Consider the following 23,532-nt stretch of genomic DNA (forward strand, 5'->3'; position numbering starts at 1 on the left):
AACTCTGATAATTAAACAAACTTTGAATGTCACACTTCATATCTTTATTAACTAAGCAGATAAAGTTAAATCAATGGAAGGCAAATTAGTGAAAATAATTTTATTTATTGTATTTATGTAATATTACAACAAAATCTTCAATGGTAGTTGACGATCAAATTCAGAAAATTTTATTACCAACCTTTTGGTCCACAATAAGGCCTTTAATGCAAATATTTACAGTTAACTATTTACTTATTCATATTGTATATACAAGTGTAAAATAGCTTTATACATAGTATACAGTTCTGTAGACAACTATAATTATACTGTAAAGTGAAGACATTCCAATATAAGGAACACGATTCTTATTAATATTTATGACATATCAATAACATTATTATATATTCTGAAGACATGTTTTTATTAAGGGCAATGTGTTTACATCATTTATATGTACTCCTAGAGTATTCAATAAATCAATAAAGCTTTCTTACAGTTATAATATATTTATATTGTAAATTATTTATCTTAATATAATATGAACAATGGTTATTTATCTATGCGGATTACAATTATTAAACATAGCACTTTTAGTGTAAGAATTTGTTGAAGTTCTTTATATTTCTAAGCTAACACAGCGCGTTTCTGTTTGTTTCGTTCATTTTTTTTACACTTAATCAAAATTATCACACGCACTTTTCACATCTTTGGAATGAGCTAGAGTTTCGCTATTAATCTATTCTATCATTATGTACATAATTATATTCATTATTATCTGCATGGTAACTATCATTAATGTATTCCTCGACTATATTATTAGTATATACCCTGTTGCTGTAGGTGTCCTCAGTGGACGTCGTGGAGGAGGGGGTAGAGGGGCTGTTAAGTACGATCACTGGGTAATCGCGTCGCGCCCCTCTGAATGGTTCCTGCTAAATCTGCTCTAGCATCGTCTCTCTGTTGTATTTTCTCCTCTCCAGCATTGGAATGAAGAAGAGAATCAGACCACTCAAAGATATCGTACCGCCTGCCACGTAGAAACCCGGCGCGTAAGATTGCAACGAGTCATATAGCCAACCTAAAATAATAAAATATTGATTATACAAAGGAAGGACGAAGTGAAAATTGTTTAATTATAATATTAATAAATAAACAAAGCTCTAATACAACTGTCATAAATATATCATTCTGATGATTTTCATTAATGCTTTTACAAATATTATAATCATTATCATAAGTTCATATCACATGATAAATACAGTAGTCATGTCACACATGACTGGTCATGTGAGGATATTATTCAATGGAGAACGTGATTGAGATTACATAAAGCCAATATAAATAATACCTGCAAAAGGGGGTCCTATAAGAGATGCAATTCCTTGAAACAGTAAAAGTAGACCAAATGCATTGGTTAATTTTTCTATACCCAACAGGTCCACCAGTACCACTGAAGTTAGACCGACGTAAGCACCGATGTTAAAACCAAAAGCTGTCGCATACATTGCGAGTCCCCAAAATTCCCAGCAGGCCATTGCCAATGCTGTACCTGTTAAAATAAAAATACATAAGTTTATTGTTTATTTTTTATTATAAAGAATAACTATTGAAATTATATCAGCTTCAAGCTATATCCCACATGTAGCAGGGTAGGCAAACAGAGTTATGAGTGTGTTAAGATACTCCGCTCCCTTCTTTCCCCAAAATTCAGGGATTTTCCTATTGCCGCGCTTTACCTCGACAGCAGAGCGAAGAAATGAAAACATTAAAAATATTACAAATATTGAAATTATAAATGCTGTAAATATCGAGAAAATCAATTCTAATACTTACTAATTCCTGCAATAGTCAAGCATATATTGTACGCTAATAAACGATTGACCCAGGGCTTATCGCTAATGTATCCCAGGATTATTCTCCCAATAAGATTTGACGCACCAATTATAGATATCAAGTAAGCTGGATTCTCTATGCCTAACTTTTCGCTCATAGGCACCGTATACACATACGGTATATAAAACCCTATACTAGTTAGAAAGTTTGATAGTGCAAATAGAATGAATACAGGATCGACTAGAAGAGAAACGTCAAGCATTTCTGATAAGGCAGCCTTCGACTCCTCCGAACACGGTAACCATCCACATCTCTGTTCGCGTTCTTCTTTTTTTATAGTAATTTGTACTCTATCAGGTGACGCGGCTCTAAACTTTGATAAACTAGTCATGCTTCCTTGATATAGGACATCTGGTCTCTGCATAATACCACTGCCATGACGTGAATGAGAATGATTCTTTTGTTCGTGTGGTTTGTTTAATGCGGGCTGAGACAGGGTTAGTCTTGCTACATCATCGTCATATTTACCATTCGCTCGTGCAACCTGCTCTGAACTTTGTGATCTTTTGAGCGGAGATTTGCTTTGCTTGGGTAACATTGGCTCAGTGGCCGGCATCCTGGGTCTTTCGGGTACGGGCCTGAACATAAGCCCTAGCGGAATACAGTTTAGAATAAAAGCTCCTATAAGGGCCATTGCACCTCGCCATCCATAGTTTGATATCAAAGCTGACGTGATCGGTGCAAACAGAAATGTGCCAAGACCAGACCCACATACTGCTATACCTAAACAAGGAAAGAGGTTTACAATTAATATACATATCCTGTTTCATATACGAGTATATCATATCACGTGTTATCTGAGATAGAACAAACCTGTAGCAAGGCTCCGATAGCGTTCAAACCACACGGTGACGCTGACGATCGCCGGAAGGTAGATGAGACCGAACCCCATACCAGCGCCGACGCCCACTGTGAAGATGAGGGTAGTCACGTTGTTCGCGAAGGCTGAGAGGACTACGCACGTGGCGGAAAGTAGCGCGCCTGCCACCGTCACTGCGCGACATCCCCAACGGTTCACGAATGAGCTTGATATTGGACCTGTAAGAGACAATTTATGCAATTATAATTTTATATAACGATTGAATTTGGTACTTTGTTTTTACTAAAACGACAGACATAAGAAATAGGAATAATTTAATTTTACGTATTATTACGTATATATTTTTTGTATTAAACTAAATATAAATATAACATGAACATATATTGAAAACTATATAATAAATTTTAATTATTTTACTTAAGGAAAGGCGGGAAGAGTACGGAACAAACGCGTTTGTTCTACGGCTCTACGACTGTTTATAAGCTATTCATGAGTTCAACTGAGATTATGCTGGCCCTTATATTTTATGGAAAGCTTTATAAGTAACACTTCGTTAAGTAGATTCTCATAGCAAGAATCGTAGCTTACTTTAATTTCATCTTAGAACGTTAATTAAGTTTAAAACATAAATAGTTAAAATTAAAAAAAAAAAACACATTTAATAAACCTTATTCTGTTTTCTTAAACATGTTTGAGATTAAATCAAACTCTATATGTAAACTATCTCTTATACTATAATTAAATACCTGAACTCAACGTGACTCCAACAAGAATGGACACAATCCACGCAGTCTTGCCTTTGCCCTCGTTGAAGTAGGTCAGGAACTCTGCGTAGAACACGCCGAACGAATAGGTCATACCATCAGCTGGAACAAGCGATGCTTATTACTTTAAAGGTCATTCATTCATTGAACTGCAATACACCGAATATCGAGTCAAGAAAATATAATTATGCCAAGGTAGTCTAATATATAAAAACTAGTTCTCACATTTTATACATTTATGCTAAGAAAACCAATATATTTAAGTTACAATTTGTGTAATGAAATATTCGAATCTTCGAAAGATTAACAACAACACATTTAACATAAATTAAAATTTCATTGATAAATAAAAACGCATCATCTAAAATCTCAACCAATTGATATACTCTTGCTTCAATATTCAGACAATCGAATGACGCAAATAGAGAACGTGGGGCAAAAATTATTTCATAAGCGAAGTGACATTCAATTCCATTCATTCGAAGCTGCGACCGACGCCGTCCATCCTAAACTAGGTTAACATGATAGACACCACATGCCGATGGTGTACTGCGATCGCGACACTGCGACAGTCGACACTCGACACACGCCGTGCTAATGAACAATAGATCGGCCTATTTCTTTCGATCGAGAGCGCCTCAAAGGGCTTCCTATTGAAGCGTGAACAAAGGAAACAGGCAACTGAATATAGTCTTGTATTATTCATTCAATATAGATTATAATATAAAAATGTTATTTCTTTCCATTATAAAAATTACCACATTCTTATAATGGAAGGAAATAACTTGAACTTGATCTAGATCTTGGTCGTATTATACAAAGTTATATTTTTTTATTTAAATATTAATAAAAGTATTTAAATATTTTTATTAATTTTATTCTAAATAATAAATAACTATTATTATAAGGCAAATATTTTTTATTTATTACTTTAAAACGGCTATTCCATGAATTATAAAATGTATATATATAATTGTGTGCTACTCTATACTTTTAAACGTTCAATGGTATTTTTATTTTATCTCAAAGTGAAAATCTATAAGATTATAGGTAAGTAGAAGGTATTTTATAAAAGACATTATAATGCACGTAAGAGTAGCTCACAAGATAGGCACGTGCACCAGACTTAAGACAGGACGTGACGTTATGAGATTGCCTGCAAGCCTGCAACTCTCGGTTATACAGCATATATAAGGATGTAAGTACTTTTATGTTTACACTTTTCCCGCAATATACACTTTAGATAAGTTAAGAGACCCTAGGGATACCTATATACATTAATTCCACTTTTTTCTCAGCAAGAAATATTGTAAGTTAGGTTACATCGTAGTTTGTTATAATCCTATTAATATTATAAACTCGTATATTATAAATGTTAAAGTTTGCGAAACTTGTTAAACGAATTTGAAAATAAATTTTTACATTAATTATGGCTTATAAGCTTATATATTAGAATAGCACATTTGGCTACTGCGACACTTCCAGAATTTGGCGGAAAATGTGGAACGGAAATGTCCTAATGGCTTTCCAAGTTTTTTTTTAGTTTCCCAATAATAATAAATTATCATTTATTTATATTTATGTAATATTGTATTCTTATTAGTTTATATTATTGACTGTTGCTATCAAATTACAATAACATTTGCTATATGAATCAGACTATTGCAACAAACACTTAGAAATATTCAACTGTATAGTATGTACAATGTACACACAGACGTAAAACAAATACTTACTAATTGATAGTAAATCTAAAAAGAACAAGGCAATTCAATAACTATTGAATTTGAAATTGCAAATTAGAGAAGCCTTAAGAAATTTCGCACACCTTTTTCAGTCTAATTTTCAAGATATTGCTTGTTAAGCGACGGAATTTAACGCCGCGTTTTGTCTACCATAGGAGGATTTTTTTAAATAAATTCACTGCCCCTAGTGGGGATCGAACCCACAACCGTTGTGTTAACAGTCAGACGCCGTCCCACGATGGCATATTAATAATAGATGAGATTATTTAATAATAGATAAGATATTTAATTAGCGACTCTAAACTGGCGTTTCTAATCTATTTGTTTGTTTATACTATGGCAATGAGAAATGCGATGTAAAATAAACGTCACGAGCACTCGTGTTGCGAGGAAAGCTGATATTGGATAAACTCACACGTGTCATATTTGAAATGCTTATATTAACAACGAGTGAAGTGGACGAAAGGTTTTTAGTCTAATAGAACAATGTTTTTATGAAAAAATATCCTTTGACTACTTCAATTGTAAATTACAGCCAGATTGGTATTATAATGAAATATTATGATCTATACTAATAAAATAAAGCGTAAAGGTTTGTTTCTTTGTTTCAACGCTAAAAATCTACTGGTCTTATCTATTTTTTTTGTTTTGTTTTGTCTCTTATAATCTCTCTATAATATCTCTCTCTCTCTCTTATAAACTCTTATAATCTCTCATGCAACCGCAGTGCTTGCACTTTCGCAGAATTATGAACATAAGTTGTTCATGACTAAATGTATAAATCCAATAACCAATTTATTAGCAAATGCATCGTTATAAAAGTATTATAGGTGGTACGCGGGCAAAGCCGCGAGTGGGCCACTAGATAAAAATAAACTAAAGTATATAGGTTAACATGCTACGTTTATTAGAAATAACCATTTGTATTTGTCATTAGCCTTGATACAGGAGACTTATAATAATTTTAATTACATTCATATACCTATGTACATTAATAATGATTAATAAAATGTCAAGAGACGACGAATGTAGGTCAATAGATTCTTTCTTTTCTTATACTTTACGACAATTGAGTATTTAATTTCCTTCCATTTTAATTATTGTTTTATTGGTTCAATTTCTTATTCTTATTTTCGTCTTTATATAGTTTATATAAAAGATATACTACTCGAGGAAATAAAATATGTATTGAATATAACGTTATTATTACAATTTTATATACTGTGAAGACAAAATCGAATTATATCTTTCATTTAATTTGTCAAAAGCAGACCACTACAACAAATTCAATAACAAGCAACTCTTATCGTTCGCTTTATAGCCATACTGAGATTTGAAACGCCCCTTGTTGAATCAAGCCAATACCGTTACCTAAAATAAACGTTTAAAATATAAATGTATTAAAATAAAAAATATTAGTCTTTGATATTTTTATAATAATTAAGGTTGTGCACTATATAATATAATAAAGTATATTTCTCAAGGTTTTAATCTTTAGAGAATTTATCTAAAACTACGAATTATCTAATATAAAAATAGAATATAAGTACTTATACAACGTGATATATTAAGTCTTTTTATTTCGGTAGCTCGATCCCGCATAGTGATTATCACATCTTGATAAAATCAATCAATATTCAGTTGACTGATAAAAATATATTGATCGATCGCTTTCATCACGAAGAGCAAAACATTTCTCAATAAGATATGTGATATGTCACAAATACACTGATAACCTAAAGTTATTTTAACTTTAGGTAACTTGTGATAAGGCGAACGACTTGACACACCCGATTTTTTTTATAAAGTATAAGGTAATAAACATTTCCTTATGTCTAGTTGTCTTCTTGGGAACTAAAAATGAATACAGAAGTTTCAAGTAACAAAACGAAAAGCGGAGAACGGAGTGTTTTAATACTAGGTTTTGCGAAAAGTAAAACAAGAAAAAAAATACGAGTATTAATTCAATAAAGAATGCAACTTCAGCCATATTTTTTGCATACGTGTTTGTTAGAATGAGAATTGACCCCGGAAACTGAACCAATAGGTCAATACAATAAACCACTAATCTCTTGCTAATTACTTGGCTTATCTTAATAGATAAACCAAGTAATTAATCAAAGATTCAATCAATACTTTCATAATTGAAAGTATGTTTACTGTGTTTATTATTATTTTAAAATCACCGCTGTATTTCGTAGGGTAGGCAGAGGGAACCTAGTATTTACATAGTATTAAGATTCCTCTTTCATTCCTCAATATCCGCCAATTTTTTGAGACATTGCATGTAGAGTCGCGGAATTCAACGAAATGAAGTTGAAAAAAAATGATATAGCATTTAATTACTAAGCACTAGCAATTTTTTTGCTACATAAATATATTTTCTCAATATATAGATAATACGCTCAATTAAATATAGATAATATGCTCAAGAGCAATCTATACGCGAACTATAACATTGACCTACTGCAGGTTTTAAAATAAACACATTAGTCACGTGGCGGTAAATATAAGCCAAGTACGAATTATTACTAATATTCTGAAGAAAGTAGGTAAAACGCTGAATAGTTTAGACTGAAATTGGAAACATTTAACAAAATTATATTTAATGAATTAAATTATAACAATTTTACAATTTTAAATGTTAAATAAATGAAAATGTGACAAAACTAACATCTATTTCGAATAATCATGATGATTCTATGTAAGAATCAAATTTCAAAATTTGATGATTGTAGTTATGCGCGATGTAGTCTTGATACTCGTGTGTCCTTTGCTATAATATAAGGCAATTGATGAATCACCGTAAGAATTTAAAATAAGACTTCCGGTTATTAGTTAACAGTGATTACTAGCGACTAGCGAAAAAAATATATGAGAGTGACAAAAACAAAAATTTATTAAATAGACATAAATTTTTATATTTATTTTCCATGAAAAGTTTTATAGTTACTTTCCATGGAAAGTTTATTTAAGAAAAACATATAAAAATGTAATAAATAAACGATAAATATATAACGTGGTCGTGACTACCTTGATAGAGCACTAACAACACTCGTGATTAGAAAAAGAAATGTAAAAAACAGTACAAACAACTCCTACAGAATTCGTTGAATCAAAATTAGTGTATGGACGGACATGCGAACAGGACATTACGAACTTGTGATTGGTTCATTGGTTCATTGGTCGGTTAACTGCATGCTCTTATATTACGTATTACGAATCAATTTAATTTAGCGCTTGTTGATAAATCGCTCTTACATTTTGTTTTCATTTTGATATTATTAGTCATTACTTTTACGGTAAAATTCAATGTTTTAATAAAGTAAGTTTAGTTGTTATTATTTAATTCAATAAGGTTGATTTTCATTTTGTCAAGATAAATAAAAATCAACCACAAATTTTATTATAAACTAACCTTTATTCGCGTTTTTGAATGAAATTAACTAAGGGTTGTGTATGACTACGAAAACAGTGGGTAACATAAAAATAATCGTTAACACGTGATATACCACGACCTTCCTTGATAAACGGGTACACAAAAAAATCAATTTGAACCAGTAGTTCCTGAGATTAGTACGATAAACCAAACAAACAATCCAGCTTAATAATATTAAACGATATGGATAAATAATAAGTTTATATTAATTTGTATGAAGACAAATGAACGCACGCCAGTCACGATGGCAGCTAGATGTACAATGTATTCCGGGTCAGCTTTAATTTATTCCAGGCTTCATTAGGAGTAGATATATGGCGGCTTCAGCTCGCTTTGGTGTGCTTCACATGTTTCATGTGAAAGTCTAAGTATAATTTAAATGCACTTAATGTCACTTACAGATAAAGCTTCTAAAAACATTAAAAATTCTTATAAAAACATTGTATTTTAAATAATTTCAAACAAATATATATATAGCATCAAATATATATTATTTGATTATTTTGTCTAAATAAAATATAAAAGACTACTGGCCCAGCGGTAATTTAGCAACTGTTATTGTGTGTATTATACAAAATGTAAGTCACGTAAAAGGGATACTCTAAGTATTAAGAAACTATCCAATTTATTTCAGAAGATTTAATATAGAAGATTCCAGAAGTTTTAATTACATTATTCAATATCGTGAAAACTTTATCGCGTTATCCTAGTGGGATGCGACCGCTTTGACCCGGTTATTTTCAAAACGTTAAATAATCAGGAATGGTGCACATGTGTATGTGAAACTATGTGAAATATCAACATTCTTTGCTATAAGAATAAACTTTTTAAACAAATCGTATAAATATTTGCATATTTTAGTTTTGTTGTCATCTATTATGAACTCTTTTCTTAAGGTTCATGTTATCCATTAATTATATATAAATACATTAGAAGTTTCGACTAATAGTTTTCTTTACTTTAGTTCCTATCTATCAATCTATATCATTTATTACTTTTCGGTTGTATTTTCGTAGTTGTCTATGCGTTTTGTTAACGCTTCTGGCAGTTTACATCTCATGATGTAGTTCAGGTAAGATAGGACGAGTGGTATAATCTAGATCTTGTTATGCCTTAATCGAATTAAGTGGCCATTACCTTACATTCACGAACACTACATTAGACACTTAAAATTATAAGGATATTAGTCTTTCTAGCTGCAATCACTTGATTACTGAAAAGGAATTGTAATTTTGTTAATGTTTAAAAAAAACAGCCTCACGCTGTATCCCGGCTATAACAGGCTAGGCAGAGGGCACCTAAGACATTCCGTTCTTCACTTTCCGTCGTTTTTGTTTATAATGTTTTCATGCCAAACTATACCCGTATGTAAAATATCTATCTATGATAATGAGTTACGTTACCATTAAACGATTTGCAGCAAAATATTTAATTTAAGTAAAAATATATCGATTATATTAATCAATACAAAGTGACACTTTATTAAAGAATTATTTGACAAGTGCGACTCATCACGCGTTCTCTGATGATGAAGCGACTACAATACTGACGACAGATGAAAGTAAAAATAAGTCTTTATTAATAGCAGAGACATCACTTTACAAATAAATAAATTAGGTCTACGTCGCAGTCGATAATGCATCATTTAAATCTGTCAGTCTGCTTCTAGATAATATTTATATGAATATTAAAGATTTTTTTCCTGGTACACAGAATAATACAAAAGGCTAACATTTTTTTATCTAATTCTCTAAATGTGGACGTTAAAATTATGTTTATTTTTAAATCTGGACAGTGTGTAAATATAATAAGGTTAAGTATTTCTTTTAAATTTAAAAAATATATTACAATTTTTAAATTTAGTAACTTATTTTAGAATTTTAAATAGGCCAATTACTAATATCTAGCTACAATGTCACAATGAACGAAGGAGACGCGAGGACGAGACGACGAGAAGATAACGAGGCCTAAACAATAATAATATACAATCGTTTGATGTATTTATTACTTAGGCGCTTATCTTTAAAAGCACTTAGAATATTATTAAATGTAATATTTCTATAAGACTGAGAATCAGTACAATTAAAAAATAATTAATTAAATAACCAATATTATTTGCATGAAATATGTTTATATTCTTTAATGTAGGAAAGTTATCTTATAAAATAAAAACGAATGTATCACACATAATAAAATGCGTGTTTAAAAATAAGCGACTTGTTCCACAACTTGCGGCAAGGTTATTTGATGGATCATTGCTATAATCGTTATTGCAAAAATTTTCCTTTATATATTATATACTTAATTAGATTTAATAAGTCTGTCGATTAGTTATACTTTACCTGCATTTTTATTGACTTCGAATGTCTAAACAGAAATAAAAACATGGTTTTCTTTATTATACATCAAATTAGAGATTAAAAATGATTGCAATATACTGTTAAATTAATATGTTTATTTAAATTAACTAATCTATATAATTATATAAAATCGAAAGGTCACTCACTCATCACGAAATCTCAAAAACGACATGTGCTAGGAATCTCAAATTTTGCATAGGAGTTACTTAGGACGTAGGTGCTCGCTAAGACGGGAATTTGCAATATTCGACTTCTAAGTGGTTATTTTTGAGGTTGAAAGCTTGTATGAATCTTCGTTACTATAAATGCTAGGAGTCTCAAATTTTGCATGGACGTCACTTATAGGACGTAGGTACTCATAGAGACAGAAATTAATAATAACGTAGTTCACGCAGGCGAAGCCGCGGGCGGGCCGCTAGTAACATATATAGGAAAGAAAAAAGAAGATATGTACATTCATTCTAATTATTGTTAAATCGTTCTCGTCCTACTACATTGTTGATAAACGTAAGCGTCTGATTAAAAACTCATACAAGGTGAATTGACGCATTTAAAGTCAAGAGCGGCGTAAAAAGTAAATAATTAATTTACATACAATACAATGTCGATAATGTTTATACGGTAGACAGCAGCTTAGTAACTATACAAGATATATAGTATAGTATAGCAGTAGTATACAAGATATATAGTATAGTATAGCAGTAGTATACATATACAATCAATCGTTAAGTTGCTTTTATTGCGTTGTACTATTTTGTTTATCTACGGTAGTCGCAGCGTGCCTTTATTGCGGCGAGACACAACCGCATTGCAGAATCAACACGGAAAATTTTAAACTAAATACTGTTTTTCTCAAAGATATAAATATCAATAAATATTAATATTGGGAGTTAATCTAATATGTTAATTGATATAGCATTATTTATTTTTATTTATGATTATATTTAGGGCAATACTCGGTAATCGAATATTTATTCGTAAATTCGTATATATATTATGTAATAGGTAGTACTATGGTAAATTGGTTATTTGTTAAATATTGGAATTTTATTCGTTTTGTGATTACTTAGAAACACTATTTGAAAACCACTTTTTACGAATTTTTATCGTGTATAATTATCTGGTTTAATTGTAAAGAACAAACATGAAAATTGCTTAATATGTTAATTTCAATAATTTTTACAGCTCCGTTTATTATACTAACTATTCACGATCATGAATCAATTTAAAACTCTAAAAACGATAATGTAAGTCTTAATAAAAAATATAATAAGAACATTTATAGTGTTTATCATAAGTTATATAATATTAAATGGGTTTACATCTCATTAGGCAGACCTTTTCTAGGTGGCACTTTATATACTCGTATGTCGCTGTTAGCAAGGAACGCGTTGAACGTTGACAGTAAAAATAATGAGGTAACATTATTGAATGCTATGAAGATATTAAGTATATAATTTCCCCATCGGTGAACTATATTTATGGTGAAATATTTGCTATAGTTTGTTATGGTGAAAGAAGAATTTTTTGAAAATGATACTAATCTCCGTTACCGTTTAGCGGACTATTGTTTATGACATTGTCTGAATGTATTTACATATCGTATTTAGAACAAACCTATTTTAAAAAAAATATATATAAGGTGAAAGTATGTTATTTTCGAGACAAAGGCAAAGAAGTAAAGTATAAAGTAACTTTACTTTTATTTCATTGTGGTATGTACCAAGAATAACAATATTTTTATACAAATTAAACTCCATTGTCAAGTACAATTATTAAATATTTTAAGAATGCGTATAAATATTTCGTCCATGTACATTTCTACAAGTAGCATGTAAGCAGTTCAATTAAACAATAACATTTTAAATAACTATATTGCTTCTGTATCCGAGGAATGTGTAAGGTAATTAGCGTGGAATGTAAAGAGTAAAGAACTAAACACATTATTAAGACAACAAAGACCTTGATGGTCATGAGCATTTAAAGTTTCGGGGGCGTCTCTTTGTTTGACGTTTATATCACCGATTAATACAAAGGTGCTGACCTCGTCGGAAGCCAGCAATATATGAGTAGATTGCCAGTCATTGCTTACTGCTATCCTCATACTATATAGAAAACATATATGTTGATACATTACAAGTTTGTATTTATTTCTTCATGTTTATTTATTACGGAATCTTAGTTAATAGTTCTGTTATTACTAATAAATTATATAAGAGGCGATTCTTAGAATTTACTACATACTGTAGGTATACAGAATTAATTGCAATAGAGCTTTTGTTTTCAATATTGGCAGACCAAAGCGGAGTTGGCGGGACGAGCTGGACCATTATAGGCCTGACTGGTGCTCAATAGCGCTAAATAGATCGGAATGGAAGAAGTGGAGAGAGGCCTTTGCCCAACAATGGGATGATGTAGGCTAGAGAAAAAAAACTGTTTATTTTAATCTGGTTCACTATTCACTTATGAAAGAAGCATGTCTTTTGTTTTATGTCTGCATGTTAAATGTAAACTATGTATTTATAACGTAATGCATAATTGTATCCAAGTTGAAAATAACATATTTTATTATTAAATATTGAATGTTTAGTAGTAGATTAGACACGACTTTTTTATATTCTTTCATAGCGAAATTTACTCTGCTAGACCTTATCTTAATAATGATTGTAAGTCTGACGGCTCTTATCTGGCTCCTGTTCTAATCTGCCTCGATCTCTATTCTCGATGCTTTATCGTATCGTGGTCCCATCACTCTTTAGACTATGGGAGAAAAGGAAGTGACTGAGCACTAGTGTCCTATCATTTAAATTGTCATATATATCTTAAAAGGATATGTACTATATAAAATATGTAAACGTGATAAACAGTAACTTGATGATATATGAAATGAATCTGTCACAAAGATATGGGTGGTAAGTGTTATCATTGTATTCATAATATGCCTATATTTACTCTGCCTGTCAACATTTTCATGACTTTTGAGTCACATATGTTAAATCATTTTGTTTATCTACTTACTTTGTTTACTTTGCTAATTTATACATTTAATGCAAATGCAATGCATATATTTGTGACACTGTTATTAATGCAAATATTTGTGATATATGCATATTTGTGATATTAGTTATATATTATAAATATTTTTATAGACAAGATTTGAATAGGGGGTAAAGACTAATTTTATGTAAAATTTATACAAAACGTGATAAAAATAACGTAAATTAAACATGACTAATTGTTATTGTTATATTAGGGGAGGAGAAATTCTTTAAAATTATATGCAAATTTGTGGAATATATTTTAATTTAACACATACATACTTGCCAGTATTAGCGCAATTTGTTGATAACTTCAAGAGTAAAAATATTCCGATATAATAGTCTCTTTATCCTTATTAATACATACAACAGCGTCTAGTTCATAATAAGTGGTGTTGCACGTGGAAGTGAATAACAAAGCCTTTTTAGAATATATTTAATATCAATGATAAAGGAAAAGTGGCTTAGATGGAATAAAAAAACGGAAATTATTTTAAAAAATAAAAACGGACGGACTAATTTAAATTATAATAATAAAAACGGATTAATTTAAATTATATTAAAGCACTTGTTTATAAGTACCATCAAAATTACTTAGACTCTAAGTAAGGCGCACAACCGCGTAGATGCGAACAATGCTTAAGCAAAGAATAGCTAAAGTACTCACTGACTATGTGAATCATAAAGGATGCGAAAACCACCATCCAACCCCATCCGCCGTCTGGCGGGGGTGGCAGGCTCTCGGAGCCCTCTCTCGACGTCTCGACTGCCTGCGAGGTCCCATTCTTCGCGCTCTTCACAGCACCATGCGACATATTGATGCAAAACTATTATTACTTGGCACTTATTTTTAGGTACTTTAAGGCAGTGTGCTATATTTGTATTTTGATATGATAGATTTCAATTCACTTTTGTTTTCTATATTTGGTATTTAAATAGAGGCACTTAATGTTTTTATTGGAAAGAGGAAGCAACGTTGCAAAAGGTAGGCTCATAAGTTTAATGATTAAAGCATGATCTATTGTTATAGATCTTGACAGTTATGTCTATCTGCGGTTCAATGTAACCTCCAGATTTCTGAGCTGTAGATAGTTTTGGAAGAACATTTTTGGCTTGGTATCTGGAACAAAGGAAAAAACAATGATATATTTAAAACACTTTTTTTTTTAATTTATTATTTCATAATAATTCAATTATTACTGTAATACTGTACTTTCCCATATAATTAATGTTTTTTTTAGTCAATAATTGTGTGGGCAAAACCAATTTAAAGTATTATGAGTATAGGGAATTTTCAGCATATATTTATGTTGAAAAGATATTTATCTATTTCTTTAAATTATTTATTTTTTTTTTAGGCCTAAAAATATTATTTGTATATAAAATAAATTTAGTATAAATAAATTAATAGAATATTTATTCTTTCTTAAGTTTTCAAAACAAATGCTTAAACAAGCTCATTATATTGATACTAATGCTGAAAATTCCCTTAATTTTATATCGATATAAAATTATCATAATCATCATAACAAACAACAACAGTTACTGTGTTTGTAGTTTATTTTACTAGGTAATCTACTAACAACCTGTTTAGTTGACCTCCTCTTATGTAACAATAAGATATTTGTATCAAGCGTTCCTTGGGAATTACTTATGCAATTCTATACTCGATATGTAATAATAAAGCTAGATTGGATTTTTAACTTAATATTTTAACTATCGTTCTTATTTTATCAATTTATCGGTCATATGATATTATATTTAAATATAACTCAATGTTTATTATTCCCGGAGCACTGAAATGCTCCAAAACGTTTGGATTAATGATTGAAAAATGTAACCGTCTCCCACACTAAAAGCCATAATAAAATTTTCGAAGATATATATACATACATATATCATATAGGTAAACTCGTATGTTAAACTTAAAGAATTAACAATTCATCTTTTAACAGCCGTATTCAATAGAGTTTTATCAGCTACCATATACCTTATCACAATTATTTATTTAGAATAACAATATTTCTGTGTTACTCGTTACTAAAACAAATTACTTCATAATTAGTTCTTTATTTAGGGTTACAAATTACATTATCACCATGAAATAACAAGATAACATTTTTTGCATGCGCCAATAATAAAATAGCGAATTTACGTAAGACATAAAGTGACCGTTATTATCAATGTTTATTATTATTCGATAAGAGGTCGATGTTCATGATCACTAATGAATCTGCGCTCTAGAAAATTACATCACGTTATCATACGAGTACTCTGTGCGTCCCCGTTGAAGGATTGGCCATAAATAATGTTGTAATTAAAAATAAACAAAATGTTACTTTTGAATTTGGAATCTGTTATTTTTATACGATTGTTCATTGTGTTTTGTTCAACCACACTTGATCTTCAGCTCTTCGGACTCATCCTTTTCATGCCAACCTCTTTAGGTCACCTATACATGATATAAATTTTTAACGCTAGGTCACTGTTTGTACAAGGAAGATAAATTATAAAAGCCTTTGTTGGGGTCATTTATATATGAAAAATATTCCAAGACAATTGCCGCTATTCAACACACAACCTCTTGAGAATGGGACTGAAAGTAAGGAACGGACTGTCTTAACACTAGATTCCCTCTGTTTATGCGGGAAGACACGTGAATTTTATTAATAAATAGTTAACTATTTGAAGTACCTATAATTAGTTTGTTTAAAGGTTTATCGTGTTTCGTTTCTAGTTCACCAAAAAATTTTAAGACTTCCATTACAATAGTTTATTTGAATATAGAATACTGGCGGGCGCGCGCAGCTTCGCATGCTTATTTACACTTTTAAGGATGAATTCTAATAAGCCATGAAACATGTGATCATTGAAATAGTCTTAAGAGTCTAAATTTCAAATTTTATAAAAATCTGTGGTTATTTAAAGATTTTTCCATACAAAGTTTCAACCCCTTATTTGCACCCCTAGGGGATGAATTAACATAAACCACGAAACATGTGTTCAATGAAATATTTTTAAGAGTCTAAATTTCAAATTTTAACAAAATCGGTGGCGATTTAAAGTTTTTTTTTCCATACAAACTTTCAACCCCTTATTGGCACCCTTAGGGGGAGAATTCCAGAAAACGTTGAAATACTTGTTCAATTAAATACTTTTGAAAATCTAAATTTCAAATTTTATAAAAATTGGTGCTGATTTAAAATCCCTTCTTAGTGGATGTCCAGATTACGAAAGTAAACATCTGTCCAAATTCCACGTTTCTAACATCAGCGGTTACGGCTGTGCGTGCGTCTTACCTCAGTCAGTGAGGACAAGCCCTTTTATATATATGTATATAGATTAAAATATGCATATCATTTTCGTATGATGCAGTAACTAATTAATGTTTGTTTTTTATACTTGAGTATAAAAAACAAACAGTTCTTATAAGTCCTTTAACTCGAAAGTTATGGAACGATATGGGGAATATATCAACATTGTAATTGTACTCATTTTACAAAGCTACTTGTATTTTTATTTTACATGTATTTAGATTAAGATGTTAAATACCTACCTACTTTACTTATTTATCAGTTAATGTATTATTAACTAAGCAATTTTGTATTTTCAATGAACCTCTTCAATATCTTATTTGAATAGACGGTTAATGAGAGCTCGGATAATCCTATGGGTACCGTCTACAAATTATCATTTATAATTTGTTCTTCCATTTTATATTTTACTTTGCTAAATAAAATCAATGTTTTATCAATAACTTTTTTCTCATTGAATCTTTAACACGACGTTTTGCCTGTTGCTGATTTTAAAGACATTCCGTTTTGAGTAGTGAAGTTGCACTAGATTTGTTTTAACGAACTGAAAAATATAATAATTTGAATAAGGTTTAAAATTGCATTTGGCGCCATAACTACGTTATATAATGCAATCATAGCTATTCATTTAACTCGAACTTAATGTTATAAAATATTTTACAATAAATTGGCGCGAAAATAAGAATTCACAATGAACAATCGTATAGAAATGACAGATTCTAAATTTAAACTAATATTTTGTTTATTTTTAATTGTAACTGTATTTATGGCCAGGCGAAGTATACACGTATATGTAAATAAAGATTAATCGAATAATTGACTGTAATTTTTGTTTTTTTCCTTATTTATGTTGATCATACATATTTAATACGATGGTATATTTACGACGGTTTATAATTATAAAATTCCTATTATTTTGTGTTGCAAATAAAAACCAAGTCTTTACTCATTTCTGAATTTAATTTTATTTGCCAACTTCTTAAAGTAGACCGTAGGAAGAAACGAATGGGCCCGATTATCACAATTTATTAGTTTTAGACCGGCGGGAGCTCGTGATAGCTAGTTAAAAGAGTCTCCACGTGCTTCTAAAATGATTGTTGCGACGAGACGCGGTCCGGCATCAGCATCCAAGTACTGAATCGTTTAGTTCTACTCAGAGCTCAGCGGCCAACATCGGGGCAGTGACTCAGCGCGTGTCGACTGTCAACATTGCGAATCAAAGTGTAATTGCAATCACTGAACATGTTTAAACAATAGCCATTATGTATCGTCTCTTGATTACAGGAAATTACAGATTTAGGAAATTATGAGAATATGAGCTATTGAATAAAAAAATACTGATGCTAAATATATTTTAAAAGAGTACCAACTCGTGTTAATCAAAACCCCATTCGAATTTACTGCAAGAAATATAGAAGTACTGTCTTGGGTATTAGTAACTTAATAAACCAGCAAATAAACAAAGAAATTATCTTATGATTTTGCATAAATTTTGAATTTGATCGTAAAAACCGCGAATTGTACTGTAAAGTAATTCAGGCGCCAAAAATAATTTTGATGGCGCGATATTTTTTCACCAATTAAATTGATTAGAGTTTACATAAAAAACGTACCTATTAAAAATAAATTCCTTGTGATGAATTTCAAATACTTGTTTCGCAGTTCAAAATCACGACAATGCAAACTAATAATTGAGTACACTATTATAACCGTTCGGGCGTTCACTCTCGCACGCTGCCGCCCTCTCACTGACAAGTGACAACAAAAATAGCAGATAACCGAGGTAAGTATCGCATTTAAAGATATCTCGCGAAATGTTTCCAGATTTCCAATAACTGCGTTTAATGCCATTGTTCTCGCTATACAAATATACAAATATAAAATACAGTCGAATTGATAACCTCCTTTTCTTACAGAAATCGGTTAAAAGAATGTTTAAACGGAAATACTGATAGATTGAGTGTTGAATTGCGTGTGCAAATATTGAACTTTATATCTGCTTAAATTTGTTCACTTATATTAATTTTTTAGTTAAAATAAAAAAAAACATGGGACAAGCACGAGTCGGGCTCGCCCATAAAGGGTTCCATATAAAAAGCTTTTCTGAAATTCTAACTTAGCTTAGCCAGATCCCTTTCATCTGATACTTCACTGGAACTAGCGATTTTAATATCAAATTTTGCTCATCTTTTTAGGTTATTATTTTTTAGGATTTAACCACAAATGTATAGTTTTCATTGATTTTTTTCTGAACAAGTACTACCTGTAGATGCTTGTTGCCAAATTTCATAATTCTAGGTCAACCGGAAGTATACTATTAGTTTTCCTTTTTTCCTTAAAAGGTACGGAACCCTAAAAAGAGAATAGGCGTAATACAGAGGCTTAAATGTAGGTCTTGTTACTTTGCAGTAATTAGTTCTAATTATTAATTAGTAATTGATACTTGTTAACACAAATTAAAAGTATAATCAGTATAATTACATAATACCTTCATCTTTTAATCTTATATCCATAACAATTAAAAAATCCTAATTACTTATTTCTGAAAACAGCTAAACATTCATATTTTGACTTTCTCTTTTTTTTTAAATGAAATGTTGTGAGAGCAAACAGTGATGTTATTTCATCCTCTACGAAACAAATACACGGCCATTAAATACTTAAAATTATTGGAAAATTATATGATAACACAAATAATATAACATATTAACAATACATAGGGTGGACCGCCTATTTAATGTTTAATGCTCTAATTAATTATTGATTCACTATTACAAACAAAACAAAACAAAACAAAACAACATAAATACACTATTATAAGCAAATCGTAAAAGTAAACAACGTATTCATTAAAATTAATTTAAGGCATAGCAGCACTGAAAATTATAAAGTCAGCAGTTTTACTGTTATATGTCATTTGCACGTACAAAGACAGACTATTAAATATTATAAATATTTTCACAATTATATAAATATGTTTTTAAAATACTAATAAATGAGCTATTAAAAAATGGGATGGGCTATTAAAAAAAATATTTTAAATTTTTTTTAATAGCCCATCGTAGCGGAGCGACTGTGAATCTGCCGGGTGTATGATGGATTCCCATTCATGGGAGGAATCATTTCTTGGCCCTAGTAAGCGCGGCGTTGAACTTCACCACTCAGCACCTTGGGCCCAGGCCGCCAGCCTGGTAAATTTTGTATTTTTGCCCATTTCGTCTAAATAGATTTTCACTGAATAAGAATTTCCGCCTAGTGAAATTAAATTAAAGCAAAATCTAATTTAAATTAGCTGTTTTCAATTCAGTAAATTCTAAAAGTAAGTATGAATTTATAATTAGTTAGTATGATTTACTTTGTTAACTTTAAGGCCGCGAAAGGTCACAATTATTCATATTACATTGCTAAGTCCACGAAGTGGTGGCCTCGTTACCAGAACGAGGAAATTAAAATATTCAATATTTTATTCCCCCCCATTGGGAATCGAACCTACTACCGTCGCGTTAACAACCATACCTTGGTGCCACCGAACCACGACAGCCTCATACTCTGGTCATTTTGTATATATTAAGATATTCATAAAGCCGCAAACGTTTTGTTTATATTAAATTTGATATGCTTAGCTCATAATATCTGAATAACTGCCAAGTGAAAATTGTGTTTTACTTATTAAATATTAACTAAAGTGTCGAATTAATGTTTGCCCGATGTCAACTGAAATAAGAAGCATGTGTACACTTGTACAGATACGCCTTGGTATAATTTTATTATTTATTGTATAGCAAAAAAAATACATAAGTAAACTTTTAGCTTTGAAATGGTTTATATGTGGATTAAACGATTGACTTATTTGCAATTATTTCTTTTATTTTGTTTATTATTTATTAATTTTTATTTAAAAACGCAAAAGTTGTAATTCATTTACATGTTCTTTATTTTATATAGCACAAAATATTTTACAAATGATATTTTATCGTACATGGTGCAGAGGGAATTTAGTGTTAAGACACTTCGTTTCCCACTTTCCACCGAATTCTGGAGGCGTTGCGTGTTGAATGGCGGAAATCAACGCCGCACTTTGCCTCGAAACCAGAGCGAAGATGAATATATAATTTTAAATAAATATTTCATCTTCTCGAGTGGGAATCGAACACATAATCAGTGGGATTTTAGCCATACTTTGTGCCTCTGCAGCACGACTGGCCACTTTGGTATATAACTATCTATTTCAGAAGCTTTGGAATATAAATTTCTATTTCTCTACGAGCCAAATTATGTTGTCACAACATGGTTTTTTCCCCTATAAATATTATAGTATTCGAAACCCAGATAGTTAAGGTTATAAGGTGACATACAATAATAAAATTTCCATATTGTTTATGTGTGACGTGTTTAAAGTGTAAGTTGAATCAAATTCGTAATGCTTTGTGTTTTGGGAAATAATCTTTTGAATTTATAGTCTTGACTCTTGCACATTTATAAATAAGAACATGTATGTCATTCGTTTCCTTTTTTATACTTTCGACCTGAATAAAATATATATGGTAAATTGTATTTCAATCATTTATATTTAGTGGTAAAATATAATACCTATGCAATGTATATTTAATTAAAAAACACATATAGTTTAATATTAAACAACTCTCGACTCTACGATACAAGTCTCCTCACCAACTGCTGGTAATGCATAATGCAGTAAAATAAACGTAATTTTAAAATTTTCCAATACAAATAAAGACATTTTACCTTTAAATTATAGTAATATTTTATATATTGTGTAAGTTGTAAATGTAAATAAGTGTGGCATACGTTACTTTCAACATTTTGTTTATCATCTACATAGTATGAAGTTTATCACGCATCTACATATCTCGACGTGACCGAGTTGTACTTGAGCTGTGCACTACAAAATATACGAGTAAATACGAATGCTGTTGACCGACATCATTGTATACATTCATATCTATTACTTAAACTAGTTAATGGGTTGCATGGTTATCAAATTTAATTAATAGTTTCTTTTAAATATTAAAATTTATATAATAAATGTAAGATTCTGTTTCGATATATAAGGTTCAGCCCATTAAAAGTTTATAACAAATGCGATGGATAGATATATAGAAAGATTTTATATACTTATTATAGTAGAGTGGCTGCATTCAATGGTCCACTTATAAAAGCTACCAAATGAAATTAATTCATTCCCTCGAGTGAGAATCGAACTCACAATCATAGCATTTATTGTCAGAGAATGTCCCATTCCATGATCAACTGTCATCAATTAATGCTTTTTACGAATTTCTGTTAAAAGACAATATTTATGTGTCTTCGGATTTCATTTATTGTAAAACAAAAAAAAAACTTTTATAATATATTCATTTAACGATTATGATTTAAAATGAGAACCGAAACGAGATTTAAAAAGGTACTTTATAAAAGTTCCTTAATTATTGGAAGTTTTTAATCTGTAAAGCTAATTTCGAAGTAGGTAATTGCGTCCTTTCAAATGTTCGTTTTTATCGCTTATAAGTTATAATCGTTAGGAGGTCGACCGGCGAGGAAATGCGGACAAGGTTCATTTTATAGGATAATTCGTGTTTGCAGTGTATATGTGGCGAACCAACGAGGACAATATTCATTGAGCTTAAATATATGGACCGTTTATTTTGAAAGTGGTGTAAGTCCATTTTTGAGAAAAATGAGCTATCACGTAATTCATGCTTAATTTAATGTATTTTTTTTATATATAACTAGTCCGTGTTTAATTTCTCAAAATAAACCCATGTTTTGAACAACTTAAAATCGGTCGGTAAATGAAATTGCATAATCATCGACATACTAACCTTTAATTTTCTCGAAACAAAAGAAAATGGACTTACACCACTCTCAAAATAAACGGTCCATATATCTCCTTTTGTAGAATTAAATATTATTTACAATATGATTTACAAGTGTGTTAAATGTTATCTAATTACCTACAACATGCTGCTACAAGTATATTTATGCAAGTATACATTGTATTAAATATTATTCGGCATTTCATATACCTACAGAGCATTATAAATTTGAATTATTTTTAAAAATTTTTACTAATTAATTATTATACAGGACAAACATAATAAAAATCACAAAAAGACAAAACCCGGCGTTTGGTTCCGCCATTCAACACGCAATGCC

The 23,532-nt window shown here is 30.5% G+C and overlaps 1 protein-coding gene across 2 annotated transcripts in view; it reads right to left on the reverse strand.

Annotated features, from left to right (window-relative positions):
- Positions 1–85: 85 nt before the first annotated feature.
- Positions 86–23,532, reverse strand: part of Mct1 (Monocarboxylate transporter 1) — a 28,179-nt gene continuing 4,732 nt past the window's right edge. Inside the window, exons 1-7 of one of the 2 annotated variants that reach the window (XM_085193854.1) lie at positions 18,969–19,129; positions 14,709–15,161; positions 3,442–3,561; positions 2,689–2,913; positions 1,816–2,598; positions 1,331–1,531; positions 86–1,060 (exon numbers count right to left, since the gene is read on the reverse strand). In XM_085193854.1, the coding sequence (XP_085049980.1) occupies positions 915–1,060; positions 1,331–1,531; positions 1,816–2,598; positions 2,689–2,913; positions 3,442–3,561; positions 14,709–14,856 (1,623 nt within the window). In that variant the 5' untranslated portion in view covers positions 14,857–15,161; positions 18,969–19,129 and the 3' untranslated portion in view covers positions 86–914. Of the gene's footprint in view, positions 1,061–1,330; positions 1,532–1,815; positions 2,599–2,688; positions 2,914–3,441; positions 3,562–14,708; positions 15,162–18,968; positions 19,130–23,532 lie in introns of those variants that run through there. The other variant, XM_085193862.1, reaches the window with a different exon arrangement.

This window comes from Heliconius melpomene, chromosome 1 (assembly GCF_056956725.1).
Source record: "Heliconius melpomene rosina isolate 202511_hmr_F chromosome 1, ASM5695672v1, whole genome shotgun sequence".
NCBI lineage: Eukaryota > Metazoa > Arthropoda > Insecta > Lepidoptera > Nymphalidae > Heliconius > Heliconius melpomene.